The following is a 15,860-nucleotide window of genomic DNA, read 5'->3' as shown; positions in this document are numbered from 1 at the left end:
GAGGGGCACCCCTCGGGGTCTTCTCCCCAGGACAGGTTGGAAGGACTGTCTCTGGCTGCTATGCTGTTGCTTCTGTGAGAAACTGGACATCTGTTGCCTAATAAACCTGCGGTTGTACCTGCTGAGTGAGAGTCTCTCCTGCCAGCGGACGGGGTGCAGTGCAGGGGGACCCCTGAACCCCATCACACCGTGTAAGTGGTCTAATGCCACCACATGGGACCTGACCCAGGTAGGTGCGTGGGTTGCGCAACTGAGGAAGGGCATCCGGCGCTTCAGAGACCCAGCTGCAATCTCAAAAGAGCCCCCATGTGTAACCACTGACAGGCAGGCTCAAAGATGGGACCTCTGGGGCTTGGCTCAGGAGCCTCTACAGCTGGAGCTTAAAGCCAGCTGGCTCTTGGCTAAGGCCATAGAGGAGACACTTTCCCTGTGTAAGTGGTTTAAATGCCACTACATGAGGCAGGGCCCACCCGCCTAGGTGTGTGGGTTACATTAACTTGAGATTTTTGATCACCTAAGCGGGCTGGATAGGAATCCAGCCTCCAGTTTCCCCGAGACTCTTTGGAAAGCTCAGCCTTTGTTCAAAACAAACTCCAGTAAGGGAAGGAGTGGGTTGTTTTCAGTGAAGGATCAGCCATGGTAGCTACAGCTAAGAAAGAGCCAGCTTGGTGGCATCACCAGTGCCCCATGTATTCCACAACTTCTTCACCAGAAGGCAGTGGATTTTGTCAGTGTATTTCAGGTTCCTTCAGCATTTCCACTAACCACCAAGGATTTGGAGGGGAGAAGTTTGCAGTGGTTTAGACTTGCCAATGAGCTTTAATGCATGAAGCCTTGAGAGACATTTGGTCTGTGCGAATCAAACCCCTCCTCTTAGTTCACATCTTCACAGATGTGCAATTTCAGGGAAAAGGGGGAATATTTTTTGTTAACCTCCTGGCCTGTGAGTCCGAAGACCTGAGTGCCATTCACAGTCCCTAGGTCTTGGATGAGATTTTTGAGCAGGTCACGCCATCTGGAAAATGGAAGGTAATGATTCGCCCTTTCTCCTGCTTTTAATCTCTTTACACTGTGGCTATGTCTGCACTGCATCTGAGACGTGTAATTTCCAGCTTGGCTAGCCGCAGTGTGTGAACAGCACTCCCTGTAAGCTGTGTGTTTGTGTGGCCACTCAGGGCAGCCCCTAGTTAGGTTTGTTTCTGCAGGCGGTGCACATTCGCACATGCCTGGGCGCACATTAAAAATTATTCCGCACCAGGCCAGAAAAAAATCTGCTCATTGATGGAATACAATTAGAGGGAATATCATGTGTGAGTGCACTAAACATTTCTGCATAGCCACAGCAGCACAGACACCGACTGGGGCTAGCCACTGTGGAAACCATCTTGTATAAAAAGCCATTTTACATCCCTTACTTCTGCATGCACACAAGAGCCTGTACTTTCCTTGACCTGTTTGGGAATAGCAGGAAGGATGAGCTCTATGGAATGCGTTAATGAACTGTTTGGAGTCAAGGCTCCAGCTCCCTAGTACCTGTTTCTCTTTTCTGATAACGGTTTCTCTTTGAGAAGTGATTTACGATTCTCTTACTAATTGCCTCTGACACTGGGCTTTGTTTGTGTAAGGGTATAAAATACTAGAGTTAGCTGCATCAAACAGCCTTGCTAGACCTGGTTTTACTAGTGTCCAGTTTCGCTCATCTGTTGCCTTTTTGAATTCAGTAAAGCTGAATGTTAGCCGCCTAAATACAGAGAAGTCTTGTGCTTCAACACCACCCGTGTACGTACGCAGCATCTCGCCTGGGACTGTACTTGGGCATTTATCCTGCACTGCTGTTTTGTTTCAGCCAGGGAATAACACGTCCCAGCTGCACCTTAGACTCTATAAGCTCTTCAAGACAGAGATCATCCCTTGCTAGATGTTTATAGATGTCTAGTGCAGTGGTCCCCAACTTTTTCACTAGTGCTGACCTCCAATCACCCGCCACAATTCTGAGGTTTGCGGACCCCTATCAAAGCCAATTCTAGTCAGAATTGGAATGGAAACCACAAACTAGATTTCCAGCCAGCCATTAACAACATTATTGGAAGATATTTAATTTAAAAATAATAATAGATTGTGACTTTGCAATTTATTTAAAGCATTTTCTATGATCCTTTTTATTTATCTTTTTTTTTTCATGGATCCCCTGCAATATCCTCATGGACCCCCAGGGGTCCACAGAACCCAGGTTGGCAAAGGGAGCCCACTCTCCTATGGAAAACACTTGGTGCTATGTTAATACATCACTGGAGAGGAAAGCCAGAGGGAAACAGACTGTTTAAAAATGACAGATGCTTTATTGGACATACAGTACCATACGCCCGGGAGTCAAGGGGCTGTTGCTAAGAGGACAAGGAATGAGAAATCAGTGCTGCAGTTTATACATCAAAAAAAAGCAATCACCTTTTCCACCAGCTCACTCACTCACAAAAATGACAACACTGAAGATATTTTTAAGTTGCCAGCAGGCCACACCTGAAGCTCCAGAACACATGTTGGGGCACGGATCTGATCCGATTAGCGCGTCGTGTATCTGTTTTCTTTGGCTAGAACAGCCGGATTTGTAATTCCGCTGTCGGTTTTTCTTTTTATTGTCAATTACGTGAACGTGCTCGGACGGGAAAGGATTTCAGACCACATACATCCCAGGCAAGTTCACATAGCATAGAAAGGCAAACACTCCTTCCCATCAGGTGTGAGCGATGGGTTGATGTAGCAGCGGGGCTCAGACCGGTCTCGATTCAGCAAAGCATGCCAGTTTCTCTTTAAGTACATGATTCCAATGGGAATTAAAATTCAAGCCTGGCTGAATCGGGCATACGGCCTGGCCTCTGTGCTTTTCAGAAGCCCACCGGGGATATGGATTGCAACAGATGCTCAGGAAATGGCTTGCTTTGGCCAACAACTTTCCTGATTCCCATGGGATGAGTCTGGCAGTGCCCAGTCCATGGGGAAAAGGTGAAAGGCCAAGAGAGAGGGGGTTAGCTCAGCTATGTACACAATGGATTTCAAGGGCTGCACTTGCATTCACTGGGTAGGAAACAGGGTTTCATTCATGCAGGGCTGGCCGGGGTCCTCCTCTTTATCTGATAGATTTTTTGCTGGTCGTGGTCTTTGAGACGATCTTCACGCTGGAGCTGCCGCCTCCTCCAGTGCTCAGGCCTCGGCCGCTCCCAGAGCTGAAGCTGCTTCCGCCACCTCCGACGCTGACCCCGCTGTGGTAGCTGTATCCGCCGACCCCGCTACCCAGGCCAAGTCCGCTGCCACCTCCGAAGTAGCTTCCGCTGCCGCCGCCGCCGCCGCCGCCGCCGCCACCTCCTAGGGAAAGCCCACCGCCGAATCCTCCTCCCAGCCCGCTTCCGCCTCCATAGCCCGTGGTGGACGAGGAACTGACCACAGCTGCAAGACAACAAGCGCAACAACTTCAGATTCCCAAATCCCAGGCAAGGGCTCCTTTGGGGAAAGTCAGTGAGAGGGCAGGGAGCGAGTCACTTACAGATGCTCACGGGGTTGACTCCTTCTCCTGCCAGCCTGTCAGGGAAGAGAGAAACAGGAAGGAAAGGAGGTAAGTGACATCCTCAAGTCATAGACACCCAATGATGAACACAGAGAGATTCATGTATAATAAGGCCAGAAGGGGCCACTGAGCCTCCCTAGTCCATCAACTTCCTTGGTCCAGCAGGATTTTAGTGATCCGGTCAACCCCTTATCATGGGTGTGGCCAAGTTTCCTGTGGGCCTATAAAGTTTGTTTCCAGCCACCAGTCCTGGCAGTCAGTGTTCGGTGCTGCTGTTCAGCTGTAATTTGCCCCTTCTACATGTTCAGTAGCAGTGGAAGTGTTGGTAATGCTGCAAAACAATATTGACCTCCTGTGGTCTGGTAAACTCTCTTGTTCAGCACCGGTTAGGTCGCAAGGGTGCCGGACTAGAGAGGTTCAACCTATACGCATCTAGTCTGATCATCTAGTCCCAGCTTGTGGACCTCACCAGGGGGTTCTGCCATTCCTGGCTGAGCCAGAGCATATCTTTTAAGAAAGGCCCCCCTGCCTTGATTTAAAGAGGTGCAGGGGTGGCAACCCTATCGGTGTTCCCTGTAAGCTGAGCGCTTGCATGGCCACCCAGGGGAGATTCAGGTGCCACCCAGCTGATTAGCTCAGCCCACGTGTCACAGGCAGCAGCATGAGTTCCTACTGGTGGTATACATCTGCACATGCTTCAGTGCACATAACAAAATTTACACCACCCCAGAGGGAAAAAAAATTAGAGGGAATGTTGGCCTCTACCTTTTCCCAAGTAAGGAGGGACAAAATAGGAACAGAAAGGACCAACGCTGCTTTGAACAACCCAGGTCACTACAAAGAGTGGCGAAACCTGGCTGGATGTTGCACCCCACCTTTGCTGTGCAGACAGACCCTGAATAATGCTGCTTAGGGATCCAGTCTCACATCCAGCGCTCAGAGCGATTCGCTTATTACATTGCAGCATGCACCCACCTGCTCTCCTCTCCTTCCAGCAGCTTCCTGTAGGTGGCGATCTCGATATCCAGGGCCAGCTTGACATTCATGAGCTCCTGGTACTCCCGCAGCTGGCGGGCCAAGTCGGCCTTGGCCTTCTGCAGGGCATCTTCCAGGTCAGCCAGTTTGGCTCGGGCGTCCTTGAGGGCCATTTCGCCGCGCTCCTCGGCCTCAGAAATGGCCGCCTGCAAGTTGGCGCACTGCAAACCGGAAAGACGGAAGTGTTATTCAATGGGCCTACCAAGCGTGAGCCTGAGCGCTCGCTCTGGGTCCGGCAAATGAGAATCTTCATTCATGCTGGGGTGGCCTGAGGCAATGTGCCCTTAACCTCAGCTCATCCCTTTCATCCATTCCCCCTTCCCATGGTTCCTTGTTCTCCAGGGCTACGTCTACACGTGCAGCCAACATCGAAATAGCTTATTTCGATGTTGCGACATCGAAATAGGCTATTTCGATGAATAACGTCTACACGTCCTCCAGGGCCAGCAACGTCGATGTTCAACTTCGACGTTGCTCAGCCCAACATCGAAATAGGCGCAGCAAGGGAACGTCTACACGTCAAAGTAGCACACATCGAAATAGGGATGCCAGGCACAGCTGCAGACAGGGTCACAGGGCGGACTCAACAGCCAGCCGCTCCCTTAAAGGGCCCCTCCCAGACACAGTTGCACTAAACAACACAAGATACACAGAGCTGACAACTGGTTGCAGACCCTGTGCCTGCAGCATAGATCCCCAGCTGCCGCAGAAGCAGCCAGAAGCCCTGGGCTAAGGGCTGCTGCCCACGGTGACCATAGAGCCCCGCAGGGGCTGGAGAGAGAGCATCTCTCAACCCCCCAGCTGATGGCCGCCATGGAGGACCCAGCAATTTCGACGTTGCGGGACGCGGATCGTCTACACGGTCCCTACTTCGATGTTGAACGTCGAAGTAGGGCGCTATTCCTATCTCCTCATGAGGTTAGCAACTTCGACGTCTCGCCGCCTAACGTCGAAGTTGGTGCCGCTACTTCGAAGTAGCGTGCACGTGTAGACGCAGCTCAGATGTCTTGGGACTTCATTTCTCCATTAGGATCTCTTCTGCTTCCAGTTTTTCTAGCTGGCACGAAGTTTGATCACTGCTAAATTTCTCTCTGAGGTCTTATCTACATTACTGTGGGTCTTTGGCCTACTTTGCGCAACTTCAGCCATGTGAATAATGTAGCTGGAGTTGCTGTACTTAGGTCTGCTCAATGCAGTATCTTCACGAGGGTAAGAGGACAGTTAACGCTTTCCCCTCGACTCTGCTTACTCTGCTGGTTTTGGTGGAGTACCAAGTCGATGCAAGAGCGCTCGGTAGTCGATTGATCGCGTCTAGACTAGACTTGACAAATTGACTCCTGCTGGATCCAGTGGGTAGTGAAGAGATGCCCCTAGGAAGGGTGGTACCTAGTGCCCAGTCACAGTGCCACTGCTCTGCTACAGACTTCCTATGGGATCGTTGGCCAGTCTCTCAGGACATGTCTACGGTGTAGTCACAGGTGGAGATACATGGACGTATTAACTTGCTGCATGGAGCAACACCAGCAGGGATTCAGATCTGCCTACGCAGCAGGAAGGGGGGCAAAGGGGCAGCTTCCCCAGGGTCCAGCAGCAGTGGCTGGAGCCCCAGGTCCTTTAAATTGCAGATTGAACCCAGATGATGCATGCCGGGTAGTCCCAGTGGCACCGACGGGCTGGCAGGTGGAGGCTAGTCCCCAGCCTTGCCCATTCCAACTGAGGTCCTACCTCTTCTGCCTTAGCCCTCACCCTGCCACAAGGCTCTGCCCTTCTGTCAGAGGCTCCACCCCTTTGCAGGGGCCCAGAGCCAGCACCACACAGGGCCCGGTGAAGATCCTCTTCAGCCCTGCATGGGCTATCTGAACCAGCCTCGGTCTCATAGCTAGCCCTTGCTGCTATGACCTTTACTGCTGCTGCCAGTCCACTGAACTAGATCAGAGCTAGCTCAGGTATGTCCGTATACCCTGGGTCACAGTATAAACATATAATATAATATATGGAGATACACATTTCATAGAGCTGGAAGGGACCTTGGAAGGTCATCAAGCCCCATCCCTTGCCCTTTTGGCAGGACCAAGCACCATCCCCCTTTTTTTAAAAATCTATTTTGCCCTAGATGGCCAGCTCAAGGATTGAACTCACACTGCTGGATTTAGCAGGCTAATGCTCAAACCACTACATCCAGAGCTATTGCATGCATGCAGAAAGAAGGGCATGCCATGCTATGGCAACAGCCACCATGCACTCACCTTGACTGTCCTCCCAGGTCCGAACTCTGCAGCCAAACCCTTATTCAGCCCTTAAACAACCCCCTGCTCTGGCCTGAGCTTCACACCCAACTGCTCACTTGCCCCCTGGGACCAAGAGAATCCAGCCCACCTGCTTCTTCACGTTGTCGATTTCATTCCGCAGCCTCTGGATCATCCGGTTGATCTCGGAAATTTCAGTCTTCGTGTTGCGCAGGTCGTCCCCGTGCCTCCCGGCGGTGAGCTGCAGCTCCTCGAACTAAATATCGGACATAAAACAGCGGGGAGGGAGAACATATGACCCGTTACTTATTACTGCTGCTTTTCCAGGGCTCTGGGTCGGGAGCACCCGCTGCTGCTGTTTTCCCCAGGGCTCCAGGCAGGGAACACCCACAGCCGCTGCTTCTCCGGGGCTGGGTGAGGAGGCAGCAGCTGCCTGGAGCTTGGTGCAGCCAGGAAGCGCCACCTCTCTGCCCCGTCCATATGGTCGCCCTACAGTTACCCACCTTGGTCTGGTACCAAGACTCCGCCTCGGCTCGGCTCCTGTTTGCAATATCCTCGTACTGAGTTTTGACCTCCCGGATGATGCTATCCAGGTCCAGGCATCGGTTGTTGTCCATAGACAGGACAACGGAGGTGTCAGAGACCTGCTGCTGCATCTGGTTCAGTTCCTGTGAGGGATGTAACACCAAAGTCAATTGCATAGTCTGTAGAGCTGGCAGCCGGCAGGTACCAGTTGTCCTGAGATCCCTGCCTGGTCTGTGACTTGGGGCCCTTATGCGCTACTGTAATATGCCTAAGATATAACGAACAGCACCTAGCACAACAGGGTCCTAGTCTGTTATTGGGGCACTGAGGCTCTACCATAATACTCCTAATAAATAATGTACAGCCCCAAGTATATTAGGATCCTGGTCTGTGACTTGGGGAATCTTATGTGCTACTGTAATGCACCTAATAAATAACATACCGTGCCTAGCACAGTGGGGTTCTGATCTGTGATGGGGGTGCTGAGGCACTATCATAATAGTCCTAATAAATAATGTACATCATCAAATACAGTAGGATCCTGGTCTGTGACTTGACAAATCCTAAGCACTTCCGTAATACATCTAATACATAACATTTAGTGCCTAGCATAATATGGTCCTGATCTAGAAGGCCAAGGCACTACCATAATACCCCTAATAAGTAATAAGAGACCTAGTCATATCACCGGCTTTTTTTCCCTCCAAGAACAACAATTTTTCATTCAAAATGTTTTGGGTTTTTTTTGGTGTGGAAAATTTGAAAATGCAAAGCAATCCAATTTTTGTTTTCATTTATTTGAATCACACACCTCATTTTTGGCATGGAAAATTTCAAAATGTAATAAAAATCCAGAATTTTAAATTTTATTTTTTTTTGAATTAAAACCATTCAGCGACTTTTTAAAACACAAACCTGAAAAGCAAAGTGGAACAAAACAAACAGGTTTGAAAATTTTACCACTGAAATTTTAAATAACAAAATGACATTTTCCCACGGGGAAAAAAAATATCTCATTTGCAGTGAAAAATGCATTTTTCAGAAAAAAAGGGTGTGGTTAAAAATTTTAGACCTGCCCCATATGTATGGGATAGACTGGCCTGCCTTTGATTTTTTTTCCAAGATTCTAGGTGACCTGTCTGCTGCTAACTCATCGATGACCAGGATCAACAGAAAAGCCAGTCCTGCAGTTTGAATAGCAGCATTCTGTGCTGTAGGTTCAGAATTCAAACCCTGCTGCTAACACATCATGAGAGATTTGTTACAGAAGCCCATACGAGTGTGTGTTTAACGGAGGCAGTATGGTGCAATGGTTAAAGCACTAATATAGGACACAGGTTTAATTCTGTGCCCTTGGGCAAGTGCTTCAGATTCAGTTTCCCATCTGCAAAATGAGGATATTAGCAGTTACCTCTATTACGGAGGTGTTTGGAGGAGACATACACCGGAGAATATGGACCGTGTGAAAGGGACACAAGTCCCATATTAAAGGGGATCATTAAAATGGCAGGCATTGGCTCCCCCCCACCCCCAGTCATCAGCATCTAGTGAAGTCAGGCGGGGGGCTCTCTATGCTTCTAGAACAGTGAGGACAGCTGCTTACCGCTTCGTACAGAGCTCTAAAGAAATTAATTTCATCTGCCAGCGCATCTGCTTTGGCCTGCAGCTCGACCTTGTTCATGTAGGAGGCATCCACATCCTACAGGAAAGGAGGCAAAGGTCACGGACTTCTCCAGGAGAGAAGAGCAATATCCCACCCCTCTGTCACCAATGGAAGCAGAACATGACCACCTCTGGTTGCACTATGGCCACGTACAAGTTCTTCTAACGCGGGTCCTTAAAGGGCCAGTCCTGTCCCATCTTCTGTGGCCGTGGATGGTCACCTGGGATCAGAACTGAGGCTGTACCACTTGGTGTGGGAGGGGAAGTGTGTTTCCAATCCACGTGTTGGTGATTGGGGTGGAAGTAGGTGGTGGTAGCAGGAAGGTGATCAAGGGAGCTACTTGGATGGGGCAGGGGCATCCTGGGAGTTCTTTTTGCAGTTCCTAGAGAGTTCTCACCCATTGCCACCCTGTGTGCCAGTGCTCCCTGCCCAGGTGCTGGGGCCCTGTTTCATGCCCCTGCTGCACCCAAGTGGCTGGCACACAAGGTGTCACAGTCAGGACTGGAAGTGGCTGGAAAGCAAGAACAGGCCAGGTGGAGAACCCAATTTGTGCCCTACATTGGCTGTTCCATCCTCTGCTCCAGATCCCTGGGCTCCTCCCCAGTGTGGGCGTGTGTGGATGTAGGGCAAACCGCCCGATCCCAAGGTGCCAGGGATGGGGCATAAAGCATTGTGGGGGGCAGAAACAGAGCCTGCCCAGGTGCCACCCAACTGATTAGCAGAGCGCCCACCACCAGCAAATACCTCAACGCACAGAACAAAATGTATTCCACCCACGGATGGGAAAAATCAGAGAGAACTCTGAGTCTGTCCCACCAACATTTCCATTGGCTGGATTCTTAGCCTTTCGGCACTGCATGGTTCTGCTTCCCTTTGGGGGGTGGCAAACGTTCTAGGTGCAAGAGGCGAGGGTGGGGCTACTGGATTTACTGCATGACATATCTGCCAGCCATTGCTTTCCTTGTAAAAAGCATGCAGTTGGCAAGGAGGGAGCTGTGAGCCTCAGCCCCGAGGGGGTTCGTTTCCAAGGCTATGTCAAGTTACTCTCACCCACAATTTATTGCTACACATTCCCCTGCCAGCTGGAGCTTTAAGTCTCAGGCAGGCCCTGAGGGAGTAGGGGCTGGGGTTTCACAGCTCTCCCCCCTCAACCCCAGTTTTGGCTGGGCTCTGCAGGTTACTCTGGGACTCAGGCCCATGAGAGGCTCTGGGTTACTCACCTTCTTGAGCACCACAAAGTCATTCTCCGCAGAGGTGCGTCGGTTGATTTCATCTTCATATCTGTTGGGATAAAAGAGAGAGAGCGTGTTGGATCTGGACCTGTCAGCTTGAGTGACTAGCAGAAACAAGCCAAGACCTTGCCTTGAGTGCAGGAGGATGGAATACATGACCTTTTGAGCCGGGTTCCCTCTAATTTTTTTCCATCTGGGGTGGAATAAATTTTGTTATATGCACCAAAGCATGTGTGACTGCACACCACCAATAGAAACACAGGCTGCCCATTGTAGGCACTCTGCTAATCAGCTGGGCAGTACCTGAATCTCTCCTAGGCAGCTCCCCCCAGCAACCAGCAAACATTGCTCTTGAGACCCTTCCAGTCCCACACTTCTCTAATGCAAGCCAAGCTTATTCCAAACTACAGGAACTGCGGGGCAAGGTTTCAAATCCAGAGAATTAGGAGTTCGCCTCCCATGGAAAGACAATGGGAACTGGATGCTTCGATCCACCCTCTCTCTTTGAAAATCCCTCCACTGCGTCTCTGAGCTTAGCCAATGGCATCAAGGCTTCGAGCAGAATCCACAAAGTGGAGTGATTAATTGGAGCATTTTCACCAATAGCTGCCCGTGAGGGAAATGCTCTGGTGTGTGGGAGGCTGGCATGTAAGTTAGGAAGCCTCAGGTCAAATCCTTGTCATGCTCCAAACTTACCACGTAACTTTGATGGACTCCCCTGGGGTTTACATTTTAAAGTGGCATATGCTCCTAAATCCCCTGGGTGTTCTGGAACTGTTACCTCTTTGCCTGCACCCCTCATCTTTAACAAGGGGTGCTAGCACTGCCCCCCACTTCATAGGAGTGTTAGGTAAACATGCAGCTTCCTAAGAACACATCTACCTTAACATTTCTGATCCTCAAGCATAATTATCTCAGATCTGCTCTTGGCAAGTCTTGGTACCTAATATGCTTTATAGGACGAAGACTTCTTGTAAATAGGAGAGAAGATATTGTCGCAGTGGGGTGAAATGTTCAAAAGTGCCTAAGACCCACTGGAAGCCAATAGGATTTAGGTGCCTAAGTAACGGTCCCATTCACAAATCAAAAATCAACAGGACTCGATTTTGAAAATGGCACTTAAGTCACTTTGGCAGGTCAAATTCTGAGTTCTGTTACACTCGAGTAATTCCACGGATTTCCATGGAATTAGAGCCAGCTGTTCAGAGAGCAGAATCTGGCTTTGGGTATGCATTGACTTTGACCTCAGCACATGCCCATGATGTCCAGTGTATTCTCAGTACAATATGAAATATCTGCCTTGCCTTTCCATGCCTACCAATAGCCTAGATTTCAATGCATCATTTCTTACTTGTTCTTAAAATCCTCCACCAGATCTTGCATGTTCCTCAGTTCAGAGTCCAGCCTTCCTTTCTCCCCCAGCAGGCCATCTAGCTGCCTCCGGAGGTTGTTAATGTAGGCATCAAAAAGAGGCTCCAGGTTGCGTCTGACTGTGGTCTGACCCTGTTCCTGAAGCAGACTCCATTTGGTTTCCAATACTTTGTTCTGTTGCTCCAAGAATCGGACCTGGTGGAAAAAACAGAACCCACAGGCACGGGCTGAAACTCATTCAAACTAACCACCGAACCACGAGGGAGAAAAAGATGGGTTGTTTGTTTCAGGGCAGAGAGAGAGAGTGGGGTGAGTAAGGAGGATATGATGGGTCCTTTTCCTATGCGAATTGTGGGCTCAGGTGGCAAATTTTCAATGGCATTTAAACCCCTAATACACCTTTATTTTGAAAGGCATAGGGAGCTGCCAAGGGGGTGTTTTCAAAAGCACCCAAGGAGGCTAGGCACCTACCTACTGGATCCTTCTGCATCCCCCACTAGCTTCCTGCCTTTAGGTGCCTAAACCTCCTTGACCATCTGGCCCCTGATCCACCACTGCTTTCAATCAATGTGACCTCCTGAGTCCAATGGAGATCCAGCAAATTATGCTAGCTGAGGGGTTTATTATCCAGGGCAACGTTAGGAAGGATTTTAAAAGCAGTTTATCATTGCCCAGCCTGTCTCTGTGGAAGGTAAATTCGAGAAGCAAAACCCTAGCTTTTAATGATTTCTGCTAAGAAGAAGCAGCCACCACCTTTGGCTAAACCTCGGTGAATACGGAAATTGCCAAGACAAGCCGTACATACAGAACAGGCTGCCTTTCCATTGTTTTTTTCTGAAGACACCTCACTACCCAGAAAAGCTACGAGGCAGCTTGTGGATTCAGAGCCAGGGCTCACCTTGTCGATGAAGGAGGCAAATTTGTTGTTGAGGGTCTTGATCTGCTCTCTCTCCTGCACTTTCACTTTCTGGACCTCCGGGTCGATGTCGAGTTTGAGCGGTGCCAAGAGGCTCTGGTTGACAGTCACTTCCTGGATGCCACCAGGTGGACACACGGGAAACCCAGGACCACCCCTTCCACCAAACCCGGGACCACCCATCCCAAAGCTCCCACCAGCGCCACCGAACCCATAGCCACCAGCTCCACCAAGGGCAAAGCCAGCGCCTGCTCCACCACCGAAACCAAAGCCACTGGCTGCTCCTCCACCAACACCAAATCCTCCACCACCGTACATGCTCTGGAAACTTCCACCGCCGACACCATAGGAAATTCTTTTATTTCCGCCTAAACTATGGAGGCTTCGGCTGGCAAAGCCGGCACCACCACCACCACCGCCACCAAAACCACCAACTCTTCCTCCTCCGACTCGAGAGACAGACATGGAGCTGTAGTTTCTTCTGCCACCACCGCCACCACCAGCAGCAAAACCTCCCAGGCCAGCGGAGCCTGCACTAAAGTTCCTGGTGCTACTTGAGGTTGATTTCCTCGTGAAGACTTGATTCATGGTGGCGCCTTTCTATTGCACACGAAAAGAGCGGGAAGAAAAGTGCAGGAAATAAAGCTGCAGAAGAGCAGAGAGTGAAGGAGACAAAACCCCTCTGAGGCGAGAGCGGGGAGCCTCCTCTTTTATCTGCTCCAAGCCCTTGGCATGGATGCAAAGACGATCCCACAGCGTCGATGGGCTTGACATACCTTGCAGCGACTTGTCTTGTCAAACACACCTAGGCAGCTGCCGGGAGCTGAAAAATGTGTTGTTTGTGGGCAAGAAAGTAACGGAGTGCTCTAACTTGTCCTTTCACAGGCGGGCTGGGGGTTTTTTTCTTTTTTCTTTTTTTAATTAACTGAGACTGTGGGCCTGATCCTGCAACACTGATTCATGAGATTTGGCATGAAGAGGTCGGCCATATCTGTCAGGACTAGCAGCTGGATCAAGCCCCAGTAAAAGACTGCACCAGCCGCTCTACCCGCTTGACCAATGCCATTGACTTTAATGCTCAAGTCTTTGCAGGTCTGAGCGCAGGTTCTTCATGTGGCCGAGAGGCTGCCAGTCCTTATGGGAGAGGACATTGAGCCTGCTGAAGGACAGCCAGCTTCAGCTGTTACAGCGCTGGTGTGCGTGTCTATGGGTGGGAGAGATTTTCCAAGATTCCTTGGGAATGTCGATGACCAACTCTCGCTCATGTTAGCGGGAGATGGGGAAGCCAAACCTCCAGGCAAATTTGGAAATCTTAGCCTAAAGCTTTTTTTTAAAAAAATATTTTTTAATGCTATGGCAAACAGAACTGCAAAGGAACACTGCAATGGCTTTCAAAGATGAAACCGCCTCGTTCTTGCACACTCACAAAAGAATCAATGTAGCCGCACGTTTCAAAAGAAATCTTGTAGACTTCACCACAGAACACGGACATTGCAAAAAACATCCTATGAGAGAGTATTACCATATTTGACTGCCCCTTAAGGAAAAGCGCTGTAGATTTGAACTGGAATGAAATCAGTAGGAGGTCTATAGAAATTATTCAAGTTCTGGTGGATCAGAAAGATGTTTCAGCCTTGACGTTAGTGGAACTACACCAGCTGTGGATATTATAGTCAATGCAATTCTGTACCTAATGAGACTTCTACCATCTGTTTGATCCATCCTATGGAATTATCTATTACATTTTATAGGAGTTACATAAAAACCTACAGAAAGGTTAGCATTTCCTGTTCAATTCTATTGGATTTCTCACTCAGGGCCAGTCCTAAAAATAAGCGAGTGGGGCTCTGATTTTATTGTGCTTGTTTTTCACCTGCTGATCTGCAAAACTAGGATGCCCAACTGTGGGTTTCCAGGAATCTGTGCACATAGAGTGACGATCTGCTGTCTCCCTAGTGGAATTCCCAGTGTTCAGGTTTCAAGTCCGGTGCTGCCCCTTTTCACTCAAATAAATGAGCTCAATGGAATGACCAAGACTTTCAAAAGTTGCTTGCAATTTTGGTCATCTTGATGTTTCGGGGCTTGAGCTGGGTCAAGGGGGCCTGTGTTTGAAAATCAGTCCCCCGAAGGTATCTCAAAAGACAAAAGTCCCTGAAAATTAGTAGAACTTTTTGAAAATCTCGGCCAGCGGAATTACTCATAAATCAGAAACAACAGAGTCCTGTAGCATCTTAAAGATTAACAGATTTATTTGTGCATCAGCTTTTATGAGCAAAAGCGCTTTGTCAGATGCATCTGGCAAAGTGGTTTTGACCCACAAAAGCTGATGCCCCCCAAAACTGCTAGTCTTTAAGGTGCCACAGGACTCCTTGTTGTCTTTGCAGATATAGACTAACCTGGGTACCCCTCTGAGACACAGAAACCAGATTCGGACAGTTTGAATGCAACTACTGGCAAAGACTCTGCTCGGTATGAGGAGAGCAGGCAGCTCACACCCTGACTTGTGCTGGAATTTTGCAGAGTTGGGTGCATGAGCAGCCAGCTAGGAGGCTGAATCCAAATTTATAGGCTTAGGCGCATCATCATCATCATCATCATCATCAATCATCTCATAGCTTGTTTTCTGTTGATCACTTTCCAAACAGCAGTTTCCTTTGCCTGAGAAACTGAACGTACCTGAATTAAAACTGATTTTTTTAAGGCAGGCAGAAAACCTGATGCATGCACAATTTGTGTTCCCCCAGTGCTCCTGCAGCTGCTCATTGCCAAGAATGTGAGTCATTAGTCCCTGAAGTGCCTTCGGGCAAGAAATCAAGAAATTAAACATTTAATTAAACCGCCAATTGTAGGGATAAAGGTGAGTTGTAGCAAGGGGGTGCTCTAATCACAGGAGTTTGAGTGAGCTTGATTGCTTATATCTCTGGGAGGTGCTTTGGAAATATAACGTTGTCTACATCTACACTATCCTGGAAGATCAACCCGCTCAGGATTGATCTGCCGGGGTTCGATTTCACGTGTCTAACATGGTAGAGCAAAATCGACCTCTCGGGAGTCCCAGTCAAGCCCTGAACTCCTTGCAAGGCACAAGGCGTAAGGGAGGTCAATGGGAGAAAGTGACATGGCTAGAATTGCATATCTGGGACCGGCTTTGTTCCCTAGTGTAGAACAGGCCAAAGTTTCTTCTCTTCTAAACTGAAAAATCCCAGTCTTTTAGGCTACGTCTACATGAGCACAAATCTGAAAAAGGGCCATGCAACTAGCCGTTTCGAAGCTTACTAATGAGGTGCTGAAATGCATATTCAGTGCCTCGTTA

The 15,860-nt window shown here is 49.3% G+C and overlaps 1 protein-coding gene across 1 annotated transcript in view; it reads right to left on the bottom strand.

The window, feature by feature from the left end:
• LOC142003450 (uncharacterized) overlaps positions 1-13,135 on the bottom strand; it is a 37,308-nt gene extending 24,173 nt beyond the window's left edge. The window contains exons 1-9 of the mRNA XM_074980407.1: positions 12,530-13,135; positions 11,612-11,826; positions 10,249-10,309; positions 8,969-9,064; positions 7,344-7,508; positions 6,971-7,096; positions 4,535-4,755; positions 3,539-3,573; positions 3,139-3,441 (exon numbers count right to left, since the gene is read on the bottom strand). Coding sequence (XP_074836508.1) covers positions 3,139-3,441; positions 3,539-3,573; positions 4,535-4,755; positions 6,971-7,096; positions 7,344-7,508; positions 8,969-9,064; positions 10,249-10,309; positions 11,612-11,826; positions 12,530-13,135 — 1,828 coding nt within the window. The remainder of the gene's footprint in view (positions 1-3,138; positions 3,442-3,538; positions 3,574-4,534; positions 4,756-6,970; positions 7,097-7,343; positions 7,509-8,968; positions 9,065-10,248; positions 10,310-11,611; positions 11,827-12,529) is intronic.
• Between the last annotated feature and the right edge of the window lie 2,725 nt (positions 13,136-15,860).

Source organism: Carettochelys insculpta, chromosome 29, assembly GCF_033958435.1.
Source record: "Carettochelys insculpta isolate YL-2023 chromosome 29, ASM3395843v1, whole genome shotgun sequence".
NCBI lineage: Eukaryota > Metazoa > Chordata > Testudines > Carettochelyidae > Carettochelys > Carettochelys insculpta.
Note: the sequence above shows the minus strand (reverse complement) of the source record. Positions and strands in the feature narration are given on the sequence as shown.